We start from the raw sequence: 21,811 nt of genomic DNA, 5'->3' as shown, positions 1-21,811 counted from the left end.
GGTGACTAGTCTGTAAACTTTGTGGAACAGAAAAAATACAAAAATACAGCATACACTAACAACTTGGGCCAGGGAACAAGACAAGCTCCTGTATCCATTTAGCCTAAGATGAAATTTGCAATTGCATGAATGCACAAATTACAAGTTATTCTGGGAAAGATAAATTCAGTGGAATTCAAGTGGAATCAAAACAGTACTGAAAAGATTAGAAGAAAAACCCCAACAAAACAAACCAACTGGATCACAATTAAAAAGGTCAAAAATTTATTTTTCCTTAGGGCATAAGAGGCATTGTAAACAAAATACCAACAAACAAACAAATCACAAGTCAATTCTTACAGTCTGCAAGCATTTGAAGATAGAGTACCCTTTTCCCACCTCCCCCCAAACACTGCAAGCCTGCTCAAATGGTAACAGGCAACAATCCTGGGCCCTGAAGGTCCAGGGAGTTTTGCCATGTCCCAAGCTGGGACTAAATTTCTCATGTAAGGAGGACACTGCATCTGTTTTATCAAACACTTAAAAAAAAAAAAAAAAAAGTCCAACAAAATATAAATATTACAGACAAAGATCAGATTTAGCACCACCTTTGGTCCAAGCAATCAATGAACTGGGAGATGACAGGTACAGTTTGTTTAGCAAGTCCTTTCTGCCTGAGTCTTTGAAAACATTAGAGGTTCACATTACAAGAACTTTTAATAACTCTGAGAAAACAGTCCTCAAACTCTGGCAGTCCCTCACAACCTCCCAGGGTTCTGCACACAGGGAGGGGGGAGCATCCTGGCTGGGCAGCAGCACCCAGGTCAGCAAAGACCACTCGCCGCTTGGCAGAGCCCTGTGGGACGTGGCAACCACTCTGCCAAGGGGTCTGGTCCTGCTCTGGACCAGCAGAGCTCTGACTTCAGGCATAGCTGAGGACCAGGAAGAGCAGTGACAGGGTGCATCCTGCATTTGCCTTTCCACTAACATTTGCCACCCACCCTCCACCACCCAGCAGACTGTGGCACCTGTGAGCTGCCAGGCTGGGTGATGGCAGATGCCTGGAAGGAGCTGAAGTTGCCCCAATGCAAGTTATTCCAGAGTATCTGGAACATGCAAATCAGGATTTCTTTTATCAACTGTAGTTTACTTCAAGGCCTTTTTAGGCTCATCTTTTCCAATACACACATGCCCATCACAGACGCATGGTTCTGAATTTTTGCAAAGAGGTGTCACTGACCAGTTGCTGTGCCACAGCACTGGTGTATGCCAGGACACAGTCACAAGGACTGTGATAATCCTAGGAGAAAAATTAAGTTCATAAAACACCTGGCAGTATTTTATGTTTCTTGCAACTCCCTTTCCTGTAAGTGTCCAGAACTCAAATAGTCTTTTCCTTTCCTGCAGGAATTTTTGAGCAGACCTAATTAACCATTATTAAATACTGTTTAGTTCCAAAACAACACCAGCTCTAATAAATGCCTAAAGAGAAATGCTGAGATCTACTTTTAGGCACAGTACTCTGAAGTCTTTGTTCTGCATCTTCACATGTACAATTGTCCAAGACAAATGGTGTTTCTCATTCTCTGTTGAGAGACCCATACAGAGTTTTCACCTTTACTGACAGAGACATGATTAAAATTTCCCAAATAAGCATTTGTTTTTACTTCACTGCTTCAGAACACACTGCTCTAGGGAGAAATCCCAAACCTCAAATGCTGTCCATTGTTTTGCAGTTCTCTGAGCAAGCAGTTGGTCATGGCAGCAGGAGGAGGGCAGCCCTCTCTGTGTGCATTCCCTGTCCCTCACGGGGCACAGTCACAAGGACAGCTCTGGAAACAGTTCTGAACTGGGCACTGCAGTCAAGTAAAGCCTGCAAATCTGGATTAAGGGGGTGATAATGCTTTGCACAGCTCATTCCCCCCACCACTGTCATATCAAGGGAAAATGAAAACATTGTACTATGATGATTTCATTAATTATTGCTGGGACAAAGCCACACTTCTGTTGTCCCAGCCACAGAAACAGGCCCCCAGTACTGTATATACCAGCTAAATCCTCACAGGTCCCAGCTGATTTGTGCTGAAGCCTGAGGGAAATTTCCCCAGGGTCACTTGGCAAAAAAGAGACCTGTGTTTTCCTCACTGCTAATGCATCTTTTGTGTTGGCCCACAGAAAAGTCGCTCATCTTTGTTAACAGTACTCTAATCTGCATCCAGTCTTTACAAATGTTCACACACAGATTCAGGGACTAGTCACAAAAAGATCAGTTCAGACAGACTGGGGCACCTAATCCCTCATTAACGATAACTCTTCCCATCAGTGGCAAAAGATACCGTTCACTGCAAGAAGTGTCACTTTCCTGGATTTCAGTTTTACTGGGATGACTGAGAAAGGCAAATTTTTTTTTATCATGGACATGATTTCCTTTCCTAGGAAAACATCTCATAGACACAAGCACATCTGGACCCTTGACAGGAGGTGTTCGTTGTACAGTTTTATCCAACTGGTCAGCATCTCAAGTAAATTAAACAAAAACTGAACAATTGAGTTGAAGATACAGTTATTATTTCTGTCTCTAGCTCACATTTGCTATGACATGCTGTGAACGTCAAGATGCCTGTCACCTCTCTAAGAATTAATTAATGACCAAAAGCTCTACCATCTACATGATCAACAATATTCACTCCACTACCTTCAGTGGAGCTGGATCAGAGGCCACAACAAAATATGGTCCAAAGCTGTTAACACAAAAAAGGATTTTCCCAGACTAATTTTCTTCCTCTCTTAGCTTAACTTGCAACCCAAAACAAACTAAATGGTCTCCTGCCCATAAACTCTCCTTAAAAAAAAAAAAGAAAAAAAAAAAGAAAAAAAGCCCTCAGCTAATTCCTTCTCATATTTACTGCAACAGAAACCACACCAACTTCTAGACCTTTTCCCAAGTAGAACAGACAAATTGGTTCCCATACTAAAAACAAAACAAACAAAAGACAAAAAAGTGTCACCATCTTGACCACACACACTAAGACCAGCCACACATTTCTCTATCTCTGGTCACCGACATACTCTCCCAAGATTCCAAGCTCCCACCACCTAACCACTAAGAAATGGAGCTCTACACCAACACAGAAATGACAACAGCATCTAGCTTTCAAGTTCACATTAAGAACATTCAACCACCTAAGAAACCCACTGCAAAACTTCCCTTAGACCAGGCCTAGATCCATATTTTTTTTTTCTTTTTGGTCAACGAAAAATTTGGGACAGCAAACCCTCAAGGAGCTTCCAGTCCAGACACATGCCATTGCTCTGCTAATGCAGAGGAGCACAACGGCTCAAACATATTTCAGCCTTCATTCACCAAGAGGTTTGGGCTCCCAGCAACTCACTACCCCCAGTTTCCAGAGATAATCTGGGCTAATTAACAGCTCTGGAAACAGCTACAGATGTACACAGCCAGCTGAGCTGCTTTCAACACCCACCTGGAGTTATCTGCATGTGAACTTTAGCCTAAGCAGCAATCAATCAAGCTGCTGGCAGGACTTCTGACATGACATTTGATATTGAGTCTTAACTGAGGAGGCTCATCTACATGATTCTCCCTAAACATTGCTAGCAGAGTAATAAGCACTGCTGTCTGCAGTTAAAGCTGCAATAAAGGAACAGCACTGATGTCATTGGCAGAGCCCTGTGGGACAAGGCAAACACTGTGCCAAGTCAGCCAGACAGCAGAAATGCACTTACTCTGTACACTACTGGCCCCACAACACTCACTTCGGACCCTCAGTACAAAAAAGTCATTGTAATGCTACACACACTTTACTTTTGCAATATTCCAGGTCTGAACTCATCACAAGTAATGAGCAAGACTTTTCAGCAAGCCTGTTCAGTGTGATGCAGAAAAATTCCTCCTAGTGACTGGAAGCAATTATAACTTCCTCCTTCCCTGAAAGTCCAAGATAGGAAGTAGTTAAGTCAGCTATTCATCGAAATACTTCATTTTTTAAAAGGTTTATTTTTCTTTTCTATTTGTTCCAGTTTACTAATTGCTACAGGCTAAGCTCCAGTGACTGCACTATTCTTTTCTATCCTGCTTCAAGGGGACAGAAACAAACCGAATTAATGTGTTTTGGGGGACCTGGAATCAGGACAGAATTTGATGCCCCCCCCCCAAGCCTAAACCCCAAGAGTGATGATGGGATTTTGTTTATTTATTACTACTTCCCTGGTGACCCAGAAGCAGTTCAAGAACAAGCTCTCAAACCACAAAAGAACTGTTTGCACAGAGAAAGCTGCCATATTGCTTACCTTGCAGTCATCAGAGTCAGTAACAGCTTTGATGGAGAGTATCTGGAGAAGTCTGAAATATTTACCTAAATATTAAATGTTATATTTTAAAAAGTCTCTTTCAGTGCCAAGTGATTCTCCCTTCCACCTGTTTTTCTCCTCCACCAAACAGGGACCAAGACAGGTACCACTGTAACCAAATAACCCTGAGCATCAGGGAAAGGTCTCCAAAGCCAACATTTTGTTGTTCCTGCCAACATGGACAGGTCTAGAACAGCCATGCTCGCCCACTCCACCAGCTGAACCTCGGTGTATGCAAACTCCCAGACACACAAACTGCCTGAACTACAGCAAGCATATATAACCTTTGTTTGCCTTCTTTTGGTGGATCAGTGGCTTCAGGATACAGATTGTCATAGCACATTAGGGAATGAAAAAAATCAACTTTTCTCAATAACAAAAAAATCCTATCACAGAGCAGTGATGTATTTAAACCATCTATACAGAGAAAGCACCTGCAGTGTCAGACCAAATAATTTATGGCCTTATTAGAAACATCTTTTTCCTCATATTTTATCTCTCTCTCCCCTGCCAATATAGTTACTTCTAATTTCTTTCCAAATTATCAACATAATTCCCATAATTTTAATTCAGTAACAAACAGGAGTCTCAACTCAGGACAGTAGTGGCTTATGCTGACAAGAACAGGTCTGTAAAACGCCAGTGTGAAGCTTTAAACCAAATTTATTTATAAAAAAAAAAAACCAAACACAAAACAAAAAAAATTGCACTCTCCAACTAAAAATCAACACTACCTTGATGCAAGAACAAATGAAGAACATAGTTGATGGGACCAGCCCAGCCCTGACAATATAAAATGGGGGAAACTACTTTGTTCTGCCTGTACCAGCCATGTCCGCACGCAGTGCGGCGCAGCTTCTGCTCCAGGAATTGCTGCAGAGTCCCAGCCCTGATGCAAGGGCACCCAAGAGAAAAAAATCTCCTCCTCCCACCCTTGGCAATGCATGCACACCCCACAAAACTGACACCCCAAAGTAGAGTTATGGGTGACTTTTTACAGACACCTGTGCTTTGCTCCAAATTGGGTCTAAGACGGAGGAGGAAAAGCAGCAACAGCAACCTACATCCCAACCCAAAGTCAGCTGACTGGGGGCTTCTGGATCTGGCCTTACATACAGTACTTTATTTGAAAATTACAGACACACACAACAGACACGACTACTGAGCAGCACAGAGGGAGAGAAAGAGCAACACAAGCAGTGAGCAGCATTAGCAGAGGCCATCAAACAGTTCAAGTGTGCGGACACATTCCCCATGCATCATCGCAGTGCTGGTCCCTGCTTCTAGCAAGCAACGAAAAGCAAATGAAAACAAAATAACTTAGACAAACATATGCTCTCAGACCATCATACTGGTACTGTTGGCAGCTATCAAACACTGCATTGGTACACAGCACTTCACTACATGGCTAAATAGCATCTGAAGCTGACAGAGAAGGAGCTGCTGGTGATGGAAAATCACCAGCAAATAGCAGCAAAGCTCCAGCTGGTTTTAAAGAGCTGCAAGATCTGCAGCACAGTGAATCATGGCAGGGCAGCACCAAGGCTCAGCAGTCCTGTGCACCCCCTTTGGACGTGTAGGAACAGAGTGCACAGAGCTTGCTTTTGCTGAGAACAGTCCATGCTGAGCACCCACAAGGGTCTTCTGTCAGTGTAACTCTACTGATGCTTGCGGGCTTCTTGCCAGTTCAGACAAGAGCATGTGAAAGAATTAAGTTGGCTCCTCAAAACCAGATTCCTAATTGGTAAAGTATTAGAGGTTTTCCAAAATCACGTGTTTGATACTATTTCAGTACAGCTGCAGAATTCAGTTTTTCTGTTTGAATGCAAAGGTCTCTGGTAATACAAAGGCTTTTTGACAAACTTAAGAACAGCAGGACAAAAATTAAGCAGAAAACTGAGGTACATCCCCTCTCCAGAGGAATGAACTAGAGCCAGCGGAGATGTACTTCCCAGCGCTCAGAGAATCAAGCGCTCTGGCTTTCACATTTCTCTTGCACCTTACAAAAATAGTCCAGTTTTTCAAAGGTAGTAGATTTTGCTGCTACCTGTAAAGTCACATTATTTTTGACAGACAGAAGTTCTCCTTCCATTCAAATAGAATTTAAGACAATACCTCTTTTGAAGAGCAAAGTTCCTGCCCAACTTTATTTAGGACCTGAGAGATCCACCTTTGCAAGCCAAGAATTATGACATAGATATCCAAAAGATCTGTGAAAATCTGCAGGTGAGAACTAACCCAGATAAAATGGAGATGTTTTCTTCTTAGGTTAACAATAAGGACAGAAAAGAAAGGACCTGTAAAAATATTCCCATAGCTCTTGCAATAAATACAAGTAACAATACAGTGTCCAAACTTGGGACTGCACCAGCAGAATTTTATCTTCCCCTCTGGAGTTACCATCAATTCTGAAGTGCAACAGAGGACGTAACCAGCAGAGGCAAACCAGAAGAGAGAATCATGCATGGATGACACACAGAGTGTTTCAAGCATAGCTCAGAAGTCCTGTATTGATAAGGATGTTAATGCACATTTGATACATAATCCTGGCAACATGCTGCATAATCCTTACACTTGCACTAACAGGTGATACTTTTTTACGGAGAGCAGCCATTCCCAACCCAAGCCACCCCAGCTGTCAGTCTCTACCTACCCAAGGGCCGTTTTCATCCAGTTGCCCCCTCCCCTGCATTTCCCCTTCCCCTAAGAGTGCATGAATAGAGAATTGCAAACATTTCACACTGCACGTTCCACTCCAAGTCCTGGATGAGGGGCCTGTTTATTCTATGAATATTGCACTTATCCACTCACTGGATTTGCTTTTTCTCAAGATGCAGAGTTATTTGGGAAAAAATAGGAAAAAATAGTAGGATACAACACAGGAAAATATGAGTTATTAACAAGCTAGCTATGAAGATCTAAAATTAAATAGTACTAGTTCTATTCTGTTAATACTAGTAATATGAAAATAATGAATGCTTTATCAAATTCCCTTGTTTTTCATATAAGATAAAAGCAGTAACTTTCTTTTTAACTGAGGAAAGCAATGAATATATATTACAATAAAATATGATTCATTAAGATCTGAAAGCGATGAAAACAATTATATAATGCCTTCGTCAAACTTTATAGAATCATAATGGAAGGAGTCTTCGGGGTGCACATCCACAAGGGACAAATGCATTTTCTCACTATACCCATGCAGACATGAATTTCCATCTTGAAGAGTCTAGCTGCAAGTCAATTTCAATCTTCCATTATTGCGTATTTGCTATTATTGAATACATCAATTTAAAAACTTCCTGTTGATGCATCAGTTAAGTACCCCAACACGTGCCCATCATCTCTTTTATCCTGGAACTTTTGGCTTGCAAAGGACTGGTACATATGACTACACTCACCCATTGCATGGGGTGACAGCTAAAACAATGAACAGGAATTGCCTCCCATGGGGAAGGACTCCTAACAAAATGCATGACTCTTGCTGTTATGAGAAAGTGTTTTGAAGGGGAAGACAAGGGAAACCAGCAAATAAACTTTTCAGGCATTATATAAACCTCAATAACGAACTCAGAAGTGCTCATTATTATTAAAGTTGCAGTATACAGCAAGACACAATTTTCACATTTTTTAATTTTGTTCTCTGGCATTAGAGTTTGGAATTTCTGCTGGTCCAAATTCAAGACTTTTTGGAAAATACAGAGAGTGGGTGAGAGCAAGACAGCAAGAGCAGCCGCCTCTCCCCCCAGAGGAGGGCCCCCTTCAGCTGCAAAAGGCTTTGCTCAAGCCCTGCACACTCTTCCTCTAAGGTTCAGGAATAAACCAGAAAGAGAAATTTAAACAGTACTATTGATTTCTGCATTGAGTGTTCACTGAGGTGTAACATTACATTTAAATATTGCTCTTGATCCAGTGTCAGTTCTGACAAATTTAGTAAATAAAAGGAGACGATAACATTTTTAGAAAAGAGCTAAAACACTTCTAGCACTACATTGTCCTCTGAGTACTCTGCCAGGTTTTCCTGCCCTGCAGTCGGCCTTTCTGATGTAGCTTAAGGCCTTTTCCTTTGTTTCACAGCTAAGCGTGAAAGGCTTGCTATTTCAGGCATCAGTAGAACTGACCAAAACTAGCTGCTTGCCGATGGAAAAAACAATTATTTTCCTGATATCTCTCGGCTGAAAGAATCAAAAAAAAAAAAAAAAGAGAACATCTCAGTGAGAGATGCTATGACAGCGGCAAGGCAGGAGGGGGAAAAATTGCTTTTGGGGTATTTGTTTCAAAAGTACCCTTTTAAAAACAAGCAGCCAAAACAACCACCAAGTGAAGGGAAGCCCAAATAGAAGCTCTTCCACCAGGGTGGGAGCCAGCATGCCAAATGGTGGCCAACAATAATTTCTGGCACCAAGTAGGTCATCTGCACCCCATCCTTTCTGCTGGTACAGGTTGAGGGCAGAGGGAGGCCACAAGTGTGGCTCTGCAGCCCATCTACAGGGTCTGGCCCCTCCTCAGGAGGGCATGAAGCCTTTGAGATGGGATTAAGGAGCAACTGAGCCATGGAGCTGCTGCATGAGAAAACCCTGGCAGTACTGCAGGCACCCTCACCTTGTGTCACCCTGTGCTGCCTGGAGCACGGCAAACCACCTCCCTGCAAAAGCCAGAGCTGGAGAAGCGAGCCAGCAAGATGGAACAGGAGCTGTGGGAGAGACAGACATTTCTTACAGAGCTGTCTCAGGCAGATCCTGAAGCCTCCTAACCTGAGCCTCATGGAGGACTTGCATCCACTGGGGCCAGCCCTGTGCAAGGCACATGGCAGCCAGGCACTGAAACTGCCTGCCAAAAACACCTGTGCCACCCCCACCCTGCAAGGACTCCTGCAGTTCAGAGGTGCCCTGGGCTTGGCTTTGCTGGATGCAAATGCTGAGTATTTCCAGTAGTCTGGGCTCTTCCATCTCCTTGCTGCTCTTCCCTCCTTGGATAGGGGCTCATGTCAGGCCATACACCACACTCAGAGAATTCAGTGGCTCAATGCAGAAGACATGGGAGCTGTGCTTTACATCCCCCCAAAGAGATGGCCTAGTGGGAATGTCTTTTAACAAAACTTTAGAATATTTTAAATAATAAGTTAATTCTTAATAAATATGTGCTTCAAGAAAATGATAATTATATACTGCACCTTTAAATAATGCACTTAGTTCTCTGCATTGGCTTCATTTTGGTTTCTTTTATTGTTAAAGTGCATTAATTCAAAATAATGAACCACTTCCGCATCATTATTGTTAAAATAAATCATTAACATTAATACGAATCACTAAGTCACTACTATTAGTACTGCAATCTAGCAGATAACTCTATGTATTGCTCTATTTAATACTGTCCAGCAGAAGAATATAATACTTCTATCATAATCTCACAACAGCTCCAGCAGTCCTTTATGGCTGCTACCATATTAGTACAACTAAAAATGGGGAGAAGTATGAGAGACAGGGCCACAATGTCTCAGATACACATCCAGTAAGATGTAGCTAACTGGACATACACTTACACATCACATGGTTAAGACATGAAGGTACAAAGAGGACCCCGCACTGTGATACGAGCTGTTGTGCAGTTACACCTCCTTCTCCTGCCACAATTTAAAGGGATCCCAAACAAACAGCCTCCCCTCCCCACCTGCATGCAGAGAGCTGCTCGAACCACAGCACTGTCTGTAGCCTGTAGTTGTGGCACCTGGATGTTGTTTCAGCTACTGAAAGGACATCAGTCACATTAGCTGTAGGCAACTCTCAGTGTTATCATGGAAATTAGTAAAACCCCCAAACCACACACACACATACACAAAAAGAAAAAGAAAAGTAAAAGAAAAGAAGAAAAAAAGAAAAAAAAAAAAAAGGAAAAAGACAAGAACAACATATAAATTTCCTAATTTTTTTTTTGGCAGTGAAACATCCCCAGTAAGATATGGTATTGTTGTGCTATTTCACTCAGCCCCTTGATCCCAGCTATTTTGAAGCCTTTATAACCTTTAACTTCCAAGCCAAATCAGTATGAAACTGGTGGAAAAAAGGGCATGTAATACTTTGTGTAAACCAATAGTGAAATGGTCTGCCCCTCCCCCTTAGAACAGATTTACAATGCTAACTACTATTTAAAGCAATTAGATATTGATCTTGAGTGATTAACAAGGCCATTTAAGAAAACCCCCAAGCATGACTTCCTTAAGAACAGTAGGGATTTAGTAAATTACGTTTACAGTACAAGGCTACCTCACAAATAACTCCATATTCCTAGCCTTTTCCAATGGATACCCCCTTCCATTTCCCACACTACCCACACTGTGTGCCACATTTCAAAGCATGAGTTAAGAAAGGCAAACAGAACTGGAACTAGAAGAGGCAGCTTCCTGGTTAGATGCACTGTTGACCAAATTGCTTTGATATTAAATCTCTGAGCCTGAGAAGCCCAGGCCCACTTTCCAGTACAAATGTACTCTTTGGATTAAGTGGGAACAGAAACACATATTTGGCTCCTACTTCAGTTTGTAGCCTGTAAGTCTTCTCTTGGTAGAACCAGATACACACACACACAAAGAAAATACAATAAACCCAGAATGCACAGAAAAGACAAAAACAAAACACAAAAGCAATTCCCCAAAAATATACAAATTATGTGCAGACTGAGCTTGATGGCTTTTTTTTTTTTTTCCCACTCATTGTAAACACTGATGTTGCAGAAGGTTACAAATATTTCTTACTAATATCTTGGTGGGCCCTGCCAGCAGCCAGCACCCTTGGATTTGGACCAGAAGGCAAAACAAGAATTAACACATTTGACAGCTTTGTCTTTAGTGTCTTAAGGGACTTTGCTGACTTTGGTAAGTTTTGAGAAACCCAACTCTGGGAAGAGAATCAACCAGTATCACCTGGCAGGAGTCAGGCACAAAACCAAACATGAAGCCTAAACAGTAACTGACGTTCTTAAGCAAGGGGTTTGTAGGTTTTTTTTACAAGCACCAGTAGGCATCACTGCCCTAGAACACCTGAAATCCCAACTCAAAGAACAAGACAGAATGAAAGGAAATAAAAAGCCCCCAACCCACACCACCTGATGGCCTTTTCCGGTGAGTTAGCTGTAACAACACTGACATCAGAGACCAAAACTCTCCATGATGAAAAGGCTCCAACTCTAGACCTACCAACTGTTGAGTATAGAAAAAAAAAAAAAAAAAAAAAAAAAATTGAACATGTCCAAAGGATTAGAGTCCCTCTGTGTTTCATAAACTTTCATTTGCTTCTCACTGTAAGTTGTGGAAAAGCATCCAAAATTCTTGGGTGTTCCACGTATGGACAAAAATGAGGAGAAAGGGAGCCAGGATTGTAAAAGTTTGGCACAGAACTCCCCAAGTAGATGCATGTGTATTTCTCTCACAAAAGGCACACATTTGGTTTCCTATCAATAATGGGAAGGATGGGATGTCATACCCTGTTACACATACAAGATTATTAACAACTTCACAAAAAGGCATTTGACTATGCTGCATCTTCCTTGTCGTTGCTTACAGCATGTAAACCCCACAAACCTCTCCAGAACATGGCAGATTTGTCCTCAGTATAGACTCCTTTGTACAAACTGGAGCACAGGGAAACGTCTTTTTGTGTAGCAATTGTTTTTTCCACATGTACACAGCAGGAACAGTATAAATTAGGGAGGTTAGCGATATTGCAATATTAGTTCTTTTTCTCCAAATAATTTGAGGGCACCCAGCCTTTGAATGGCTTCACACCATTCATGATCTGGCAGTACCACCAGCCATTTGGGTTCCTTTCGAGGACCTCCATGCAGACACCTTCCTGAAACCCTGCAGTCTCCTCATCCCCTTCATAGTCTGCAATGGAAACATAGATGTCTTTGAGATTGTTGTGGATGAACTGGGATTTCTCAATGGGCTTTGGCCTGACTGTGGACACAGGGATCCCATTCCTCTGCGTTGGGAGGTTGGAGGTGGTCTCAGAGCTCTCTGTGCCCAGCCGCTCTGGCTGCTTTCCCTTTGCGTCACCAGGCTGTGGCCACGCATTGCTGAAGGAGGAATTCCGACGGACGGTCCTAAGGTGATCTGTAGTTGTTAAAGACTCATTTCTGCGCAAGGAGCATGACAGGTTGTTATCCTTTGGGGGTGGAGACACAAATACTGACTGCGGACGGACAGCAAGTTGCCTCACACCGTTCCTCATTTTAACTGGCCCTGATGCTTTTGAAAAACCACCAGGAGGTTTGCTTGGGATGGGTGGTGTTGCACGTTTGCTCTGGTTGATGGTGTTCAAAGCCTCAACCCTCTTCTCTATCTTCTCTAAACTGTTTGACTTGTTTTCATTTTTCCTGTTCCTGGCAAATGAGGAATCAGTCTCTGCTGATGTAGTTTCTCGCTGGTTATCAGGGAGAGCCAAGTAATGGGAAGGAGCCCAGCCTTCCATGTCTCCGTACTTCAGGTACCACCATCCACTGGCTTGCTTTTCCAGCACTTCCACTTCTACTCCTGCTGGGAAGCAAATTTCAGAATCCTGTACCTTTTGGTATGAGTCAGTGGTCACATAGAAACATCTGGAGTCATTTTCTTGCTCGGTTTTGGCTGTATGGCTGGAGCAGAAGATACCACGGGAAGGAGCTGTGATGAGATCAGCTGAGCTTCTCCGAACAGGGTCATCCTGGTTCTCAGAAGCTGTGCGGGGGGGGCTCGCAGACTCTTCACTTCTTGAACCTTTGAGTCCACCTCTGAGCTGCCCAGTTGGCCTCAGCTGACGCCTTAAAGTGCTAATATCCATCTTTTCTTGACTCTGAGAGTCTGCTTTGTTCAGGAAAGGTTTGGGCCTAACAATTGGCTTTGCTCTGATGGAAGGACTCTGCCCGGGATCTTTCTTCATGCCTGTTCTTGGCACGCTACGTAAGCCAACATCTGAAGCTGATCTTGGTTTTGTCTCCTCGTTCCTGGAATAGTGACATTTTCCAAGATCAGGCTGAATGTTTTTGTCTGTCTTGAGCTTCACAAGTGATGATTTAGGAGAGCTGGAACATGGAGAATTTCTTCGTATCAAGGACAGAGAGGAGCTCTTCTGAGAATCGGAATCCCCACTAGATTCCTTATTGGACAAAGCATCTTCCACATAACGTCTGAACCCCTCGTTCTCATAGATGGTTTCTTCTTCATGAGCAGCTTCTTCTGAAGACTCTCCTACTTTGAACTTAGCTTTCTGAAGTGATGACACAGGTGAGGGCTTGAGGGGCTGAAACAGTCGTTTTTCAGGAGTGCCCTCTTCATGATGACTTTCACTCACTTCGCACTCCGACTCAAAGCCAAAGGCAGGCACATCATACTCAGGCTCTTCGTATTTCAGCTTGTGGGGAGAGTCCTGGGTATCTCCTGAAGAAACTGCTCCAGGAGTTGTTCCTTCTTCAGAGTCTTTTGGTTTACTGGGAGGTGCTGGGGGAGGAACCTTTGGGCGGGTTAAAGTACTGGTTCTTCTGTTCAAATTCGGTTTCTTTCTCTTGTCAATATAAGACGCTGGAGCCCATCCTTCCTTCTCTCCAATCTGCACATACCACCAGCCACCAGAATTCTTTTCTATAACCTAAGAGGTAACAAGGAACATGTTACTTAGACAAAAATCTCAACCCACTGCTTTCCACTCCCCCCCTTCCAATCCACTGCCAAGCAACAGATAAATATTACTATTTTTCCAGGTACACTGTTAAGGCTCACCTCTGCTTTTTGTCCTCCACGAAAGCTTATGCCATCAGAGATGCACGACTGGAATTCAGCAATGGTGTAATATTCCACTTCCACGGAGGGTGGCTCTGGTGGCTTGGGTAACTGAAAACCCTACGGCAAATAGGATGCTTTGTTCATTCAAACCAAAGAAACAGTCAGCTGAACAGCAGTATGAAAAAAAAAAAAATTGCTTTTATTCACTAAGACTCCTCTTTCTTCCTGTGCTACTTCCTAATGGTAATTGCCCAGTTCTCCAGAGTGGGAGCTGATGCATTGATATGGGCTAAAAGAGAAAAACTTTTCAACATATTCACTGTTCATTGCACCTTCACCAACTGTTAAAAGTGTGATAATCTTTACCTGAATAGTAAAAAGTTTTACTCGTGGGTGATAAAGTGTGAGCTGCCATTCCAGTTACACTAAGAGCAGCCCATTTATGCAGAGATTTTGTCCAGAAAGACCCAGCTCCTGATGACTCAACACAACTGCAGGAAATTGCATTGCAACAGGCCCCTAACAGATTCTGCCTATCATTAAATATACCATTTAAAAATGTAATCCCAATGATTTATTGCTCTTAATCTGCTGCTGGACTTTTTAAACAATCTTAATTAGTCAGTGATATAAGCTAATGGGCATCCCTGGTAGCAAGAAACAAGGATAATACCATAGACCCCCCTAGCTTTGCCCAGCTAAAGTGCTAGATGGGAAGGACTTTAGTACTCGATCAAAACAATTCCAGTTCCTCTCCATAACAGACCCAGAACCTCTACACAGTCCCAACACAACCTTCATAAAGGCTCTATGGGAAGTGGGATACTGCTATTTACAGCCATTCTGGCATCATACCAGACTCTTCTAAAAGCTAAGTGCCTTTACATTAAGCTGCCACATTTTAGAGTTTGCTGTAATTATTTTTTAAGGTGATAAATGGGATAAGGGTCCTTTCAGGAATTTCAATATTGAAATCTTTTCAGATTAGCACAGTGCTCATTTGCAGGGCAACTAGATGATGGTGAAGCTGCACAGCTTCTACACTTCCCTACTTAGGGTTCTATGAAAGAACTGCAGTTCTGTCAGGATCTCTTGACCATACGTCAGAGCATCCACAGACAAAGACAAAATGATCCTGAGCCATCAATGGGAGAAGGGCAAATCACATACTGTGCTTTATTCTCCTGCTCCTCCATTTCTGAGATAGCCTTTCTGTAACTAACAGTAGATGTTTCATCCCACACAGCATGTGGCATTTCACAGAGAATGTATCTCTGCACCTTAGGAACTGTGTCTAACAATGTTATAATTGGATGTTTCTCCACTATAAATGCTGAAATACAGCAGAAGCACAGCCTAATAAAATGCCTTCAGATAATAGGATGGTTTGGATTAAATGAAGATAATTGGAAACAGCAGATATGCTCAGGGTTTCACATATAATATCACTGTTATTTTTAGCATGCAATTAAGTGTCATAGTCTTGCCAAAATAAAGTCTAATTGAAAATAATGCAAAGAAAAATAGGAAGAAAATGCTAATATGCTATTCATGTAGTTTGTTAAGAAACATCTCTGGTGACAGAAAAATTACAAGTCACATACTGCTCATAAAGGGTACAGCAAAGCTATTAGCCTGACTTTTTATATAAATATACTACTGACTAGTTCCTATTGAAGATGACAGTTCTAATCTCAAATTGGTACAAACTTCCAAAATTCTAGCTTTGGGGATAAGAAATCATAGGCGGTCTCATTCCTGTAGCATACATCCTTCCACAGGATTCCAAGCCACTTTAAACATACACAAGAGTGAAGCTTCACCACCTCAAAGGTGGTAGCAACAGAAAGAGGAGAGACATTCCCAGTTGCTTAAGAGAAGGTCAAAAGTTTCAGTCTGGGCTAAGGACACCCAGAGGAACTTCAAACTTCTGAGTCAGCCGAACAAGTTTCAATGCTCATGCACAGAACACAGCAGCTCTATCATATTCTCCCTGCAGACCTGATTAGTTGGGGCAACATTTTGAATAACAGAAAACCTGATTTATCATTAGCATGCCCTGAGGTCTGCTCAACACTTAAACAATGAAATGAACAGGCATGGAAATAAAGGATCTCTCAGATATCCCCCCCACCTTGTACAGCTGCACAAAGTCTAACAAAGCACCCGGACACCTACCCACTGCTAAGATAAACCATAAACCAATACACACCAGACTGGACTCTCTTCTTGGGGGCGGCCTTGTTCTTAGATTTGGAGAACCTGAGCAGGAAAGGGAAAAGGGAGAGTTTATTTAACTTTGCAAATACTGCTAAACACATTTTTCAGCAGCTCTCTGCTGTTACACAGTTTGAGAATAGAAGTCAGTATTTGCAATATTTAAGGCACCTCTATGAAACAAGATAGGAAACTATGAGGGTATATTAGAAATACCAAGGTAGCTTAGCTATTCATCTCTGCTAAGCCAGCAAATTTAAGAAGAGATCACTGCCAGAAAGTAGTGAATTGTATTTTCTGCTGGAACTGACCAGCTCTGTTGGAGACTGGCCAACAAAGAACTGGCCTGATACCTATTTTCCCCCCAGCAGTAAAAATAATTCATTAAACACTCACACTGTCCTCTCTCATAGTATTTTGCCATTCCTTGCACAGAATAGTGTCAGCATCTGCATTTTGCAGATGAAGTAGTAAAATCATTGTAACTTGCCCCCAGGAAAACAGCAGAACAAATGCAAGAGAAGACACAGGTGGTCTCCTCAACTTGAACATGCCATCACATCATCTGCATTTCTGGGGTAGAAGGGCACATTTTAGAGTGTTCAAAAGGAAAAAAGTATTCTTCTCTGGAAAAATTAACAAAGTTAACACATGCAGGGTAAGATACAGAACCACCAGCCAGCCTGTGTATAACGTGAAGTTAAATTTTATCACTACTAGTGAAGGACCACATTCTGGAGTCCCTGTTGATACATCTACAGACTATGCAAAGGTCTGTTTGTGTGGACTCGGCTGTAAGGCCAGGACATGTGGGACCTTAGCTGACAGGCAATGCCAGCCCTGAAAGGTAGAGAACAAGAATTCATTGCAAGCCTGTGAAAACCCCGACTACTTTACTGCCTTACTTATTTGAGCTCTTTGTGGTGCTATTCTTGCTATGGCTGGGGATCCCTGGGCCAGTTTGGAAGCCTGCTTGTCTGAAGTCATCATGGCATTGCCATTAGAGTCATTGCACAGGATGGGCAAACTGATTTCCTTCTTGGTGATATGAGTTTCTGCAGACTCGTTTTCTACTTGAGCTTCCTTGTCAGTAGATTTCTTGTTCAGCAGGTTACTGATCTCCATGATGTTTCCTATGATTTCCACTGGCCCAGTTAAGTTCTTTTTCCTAGATGGAAGATCGTCTTTAGCCTTCTTCAGGTATGAAGCTGGGGCCCAGCCTTCTTTGCCCAGATACCTGCAGAGGCAAAAGTAAACACAACCACATCAAACACAGCCTTCTCGTGCATTTCAGGTAGAACAGCTAAAGCAGAAGTGATGGATGACAACATCAAACAAAGTTTGCAGCTCTCAAAAAAGATTTTGTGGTCTCTATTCACTTATTATCTATTGATTAGACATATCAAAGTCAGCTGAGCCAGCAGTGAACTCTGTAGTTGAAAGCCACTAATCATCCTAAGTAAGGAGTCTCTCTGGACAAGAAATAGTTACACACAAGGTAAAGAGCTTCACCAGTTTGTTTTATGCCTCTCCTAGACAGTACCAGGCAAACTCAGTATTTTCCCATACAGCCAAAAAGCAAACTAGTGAGTAAAATATTTTAATAGTTTCTAAACTTCCTAGTGGAAACTCAAATTGAAAATGGGCTAAAATAAGGGTGTACAGCACCTGGTACAGAGAACCTGTGCCTGCAGTTTAGTTGCCTTGTGCAAGTCTCCCTCCCTGAAATCACAAAGAACACTGGCCTTCCTTCCATAATTCCCAGCTCTGCATGAGCAGCTTTCTCTCATGGAGCATATGGGACCCTGAAACTACTACAGCTTCTTCTAGCACTGCTAGATCAAGAAACAATTTGACTAAGGAAAAATGGCTTTGATGGAGACTCGTTTTCCTGAACTAGCTAGAGGCTATTTGAAGAAATAAACTGGGAAATGTGAACAGACACCTGAATCCAGTGCGTGCTCCCGAAGCACCATCCCGAGCTGATCACGCTACACTTCAAACTGAAGTAATTCTTCTACAACTGGGCTTTAGGGAAGATGTTTTTTCTAACTCCTGCCATTCCTAACACCTCAGCAGGGATTTCAGATTACAATCAGACTCCAGGGAGGACAACCTGGATGAACTCTGCTTTCCCTAATGAAACCCTAACTTGCTATTTCAGTGGGAGTCACTGAAAACCTCCTTTCTTTAATCTCTCAAGATACCCAAAGCAGCCACTTGAACTATAAAGTGGGAAAGCAGGCACCATTAAAATCCTGGTGCTCAGGAAATACACAGGTTAAAACAGTAGGACCCCAAGGTTCTTTATTGAAAAGGGAGCCTCATTAGACAGCAGAGGAAGGAGCTGGGGCACATGGGAGATGAGCAAATCATTCCCTGGCAGGTGAGCATCTTTGTCATGACAACACTTGCATTCTGAGGTTTCCAGTGAGATCTCTGCATCAAGTCTCATCCTGGGCTCCCTCACCACATCCACACACTTGATAGAGGCTCTGGGACTTTACAGGCAGAACAGGAAAATGCAGTGTAGATTTGATTCTCTAGACTTCTTTATTACTCTTCCTGTATAAAAGCAAATACAGTTGTTGTACTTCTAGCAATGACTACGAGGATCTTTCTGTCCAAAATCTGACCTTTTCCTCCCCACCCACCTAGACCAGGCAGGATACTAGAGATTCTGCTTCTCCCTACATACCTGCCTTCTGTCACACATGAAGGCAAAGATGGAGGATCTCTCCTGCTCAGGAAGTTTAGTGACAAGTTTTTCCAGTGATTCTGGTGTCAAAGGAAAGCATCCCAACAATTCTGAGCTTTATTTGATGCATGAAGACTAACAAGAAGTAGCAATCTGGTACTATCTTGATTTGACTTCTAAAAGATGCACAGCACCCACTGAGTGATACTGTCTCAAGAAGCAACTTGGATCTATTCAATCCTGTCCCTTTTGAGGCTTTTCTGCTAGGCCTCAAAACAAGCCAAAAAAGGAAAAGGAACAAAGGCCTCAATACACGCCACAATTCCTGTTGTGTCAAGGCATCACCCAGTGCCATTTTCCAGCCCTGAAGACTTTTGGCTTCATTCCCTTTTGCAGTTGACAGCCCTTTTGCAGAGCTACTGACCAATGCTCTCTGCTGCCTTTGCATCAAGTAAGTTTTTTTAAAGTATATTTGTGAGTTTATATGATGTGGAGGTGTAGAGGCCTCTGTCTGTGAGAAAGCCACAGCGGCCAATGCACTGAGGACTCAGTACCAAAGGTTACTTTCAAAAGAGCTTGATTGTGCAAAATCAGCAAGAAAAAACAGTTTACATCCATCTTAGTTTGTGGGAGACTTACCATGTTTAAGATCAGAAAGACAGCCACAGGCAGGTTCTGTACTGGCCTGTTAGTTCTCCTGCCAACTGCATGCATTTGGATCAGCCTGTGTAACCCCACTGCTACAAATACCTCTGATCTCACATGGTTTCTCCCAATGAATAATAGCAGCAATAGATGGACAGTTAATAACTCTGGGCAACATGCCCTCAGAAGAGAGGCTGTTGTAGGCTACCTCTCCCTGTGTTAGCCAATTTAACCTGAAGTTAATGCTGAGCAGTAGTTACCAGAAACTGCTTTATTTCTGCAATATCACAAATAAAAACTACTTCTGTAAGTGAAATATACTCACATTTTTTACCTTAGTCCTTTGAATTTGGTAATCTTTCAGCCATTTGAAAATATAACCGTAGCAGATTCCTTATCTTCCCCATTTCATAGAGGAAAGAACTAAAACAACCACTAATCAGTTTCAAAGAAGTCCTGAACCAGTAACAACTTTCATTTCACATCCTTAAGAGTTGAATCACAAGTATCCTTCCTTCATTTATATTCATAACCTACTGGATACATTTCAAACCTCATCCTAGATTACTCCGTGTTTCACTGCTGTCAGCATCTCCCAGCTGCACTTCATTCACATGGGATGAGGCTCACAAAATGAAGAAGATGAAGGCAAATAACAAAAGCTTTATTTAGCATATTGGTACTTGCCCTGCACCCAGTCCACCTGGGCACCATAAGATTTTATCTATTACTGTCACCTGGAGGCAAAGTAGGATCTAAATGACAGATGCTAATGCCACACTGGGAAGAACAGATCTACTGAATTCAACAGAACAGTAAGCAGGATCCTAGGACAGAGCCTTTCTTTAATTTCTCCAGAGTCCTGATGTTTTTTTGGTTTTTTTTTTTTTTTTAATCATAATGCACGTGGGGCGAAATAAAGACAGACACCAATACTGCATCTAGCTTGTACAGCACTGAATTGGGAGGGTCTTAGGTGCAGTGATTTGGTTCCTTCATGCTTCTAAAACCCTCCTGTTTATATTACATGAAGGAAAAAATGGATTAAAACCATAGGAATGTCAAAAAAAAGTCCGAAGTGCCTCTGTAAGTCTGAGAGTTACATCTGCTTTCCAGCTCCAGAGCACTGGAATTACTCCAGAGGGAAGCAAACCAGGGAAATAAAAAAAAAAAATTAAAAAAAAAAAAAGAAGAAAAGAAAAAGAAGGACAGGAAATGAGGATCAGCACATGGCCAAGAATTTGGAGAAATTACGTATTTAAGGTGGAACAAACTAATGTCTTTAAGGTGGATTCCATTTACAAACTACTGGATTTGTTTCTATCTCTACACACTGAAGCGTGTTCAGTCTGTTATCCAGCCCAGGATCCAACTGCATTCTCTTCCTGCTCCCTCTCCCCTCACACTCAGAACAGGAGAAGGAGTTGCTCCTTCTAAGGTGCTCAATACTCAGAGAAGCAAATTTCTGCTGGAAGGGAGTCCTTTTCTGAGGGGCACCTAACAGTATTCAGGGCAGTTTACATGTAACAGCTACCCAGGCTGCAAAGGATCAGTTTGCAGGGATGGACCACATCATCATCATTTCCAAAGTGTTGCCTAAGGAAAAAAACTGTTTCTAAGAGATTAATCCTCCAGCAAGAAAGTAGTACAGTGCTCCAAAGCAGCAGAGAGGAGTGCAGTTGACACCCCACATGCTTGTCACACATATGGGGAGCTTGTAACTCATCTTCCAGCAAGAAGAGAGGTTTCTCAAATCAAAAATGCCTTACAAAAAAGCTGAGCACATGCTGCACTCCCCAACTATCAGGGGGTGGGCTGGGGCATCCACTGTCCTTCCAGCAGATTGCCATGAGTGAAGATGCCATGGAAACCACTGCAGCAAGTGTCACCATACTCCAGAAGGTACTCCTGATGTGTAGAAAAATGAGTCTTTTGGGTTGACTCAAAGGAGCGTGTGAGGAAAAGGGGAAAAAAAAATTCAACTTATTGCAGGAGTGCTAATATGGCAAAGGGAAACCTACAGTAGTAACCAGGTTACACTGCAGAAAGAGAATACAAAAATAAACTAGAGATGTCTTGGAATGGTTCTCCTCTCAGGAAACCTATCTGAAAATCTGGATTCCACTTCTGTAGATGATTAAGGGAGA

At 42.4% G+C, this 21,811-nt stretch overlaps 1 protein-coding gene across 1 annotated transcript in view; it reads right to left on the bottom strand.

The window, feature by feature from the left end:
- Positions 1 to 241: 241 nt before the first annotated feature.
- Positions 242 to 21,811, bottom strand: part of SH3PXD2A (SH3 and PX domains 2A) — a 253,851-nt gene continuing 232,281 nt past the window's right edge. The window contains exons 11-14 of the mRNA XM_032116746.1: positions 17,227 to 17,558; positions 16,317 to 16,366; positions 14,102 to 14,221; positions 242 to 13,970 (exon numbers count right to left, since the gene is read on the bottom strand). Coding sequence (XP_031972637.1) covers positions 12,075 to 13,970; positions 14,102 to 14,221; positions 16,317 to 16,366; positions 17,227 to 17,558 — 2,398 coding nt within the window. The 3' untranslated portion in view covers positions 242 to 12,074. The remainder of the gene's footprint in view (positions 13,971 to 14,101; positions 14,222 to 16,316; positions 16,367 to 17,226; positions 17,559 to 21,811) is intronic.

The sequence above is a fragment of the Corvus moneduloides genome, chromosome 8 (assembly GCF_009650955.1).
Source record: "Corvus moneduloides isolate bCorMon1 chromosome 8, bCorMon1.pri, whole genome shotgun sequence".
Lineage (NCBI taxonomy): Eukaryota > Metazoa > Chordata > Aves > Passeriformes > Corvidae > Corvus > Corvus moneduloides.
Note: the sequence above shows the minus strand (reverse complement) of the source record. Positions and strands in the feature narration are given on the sequence as shown.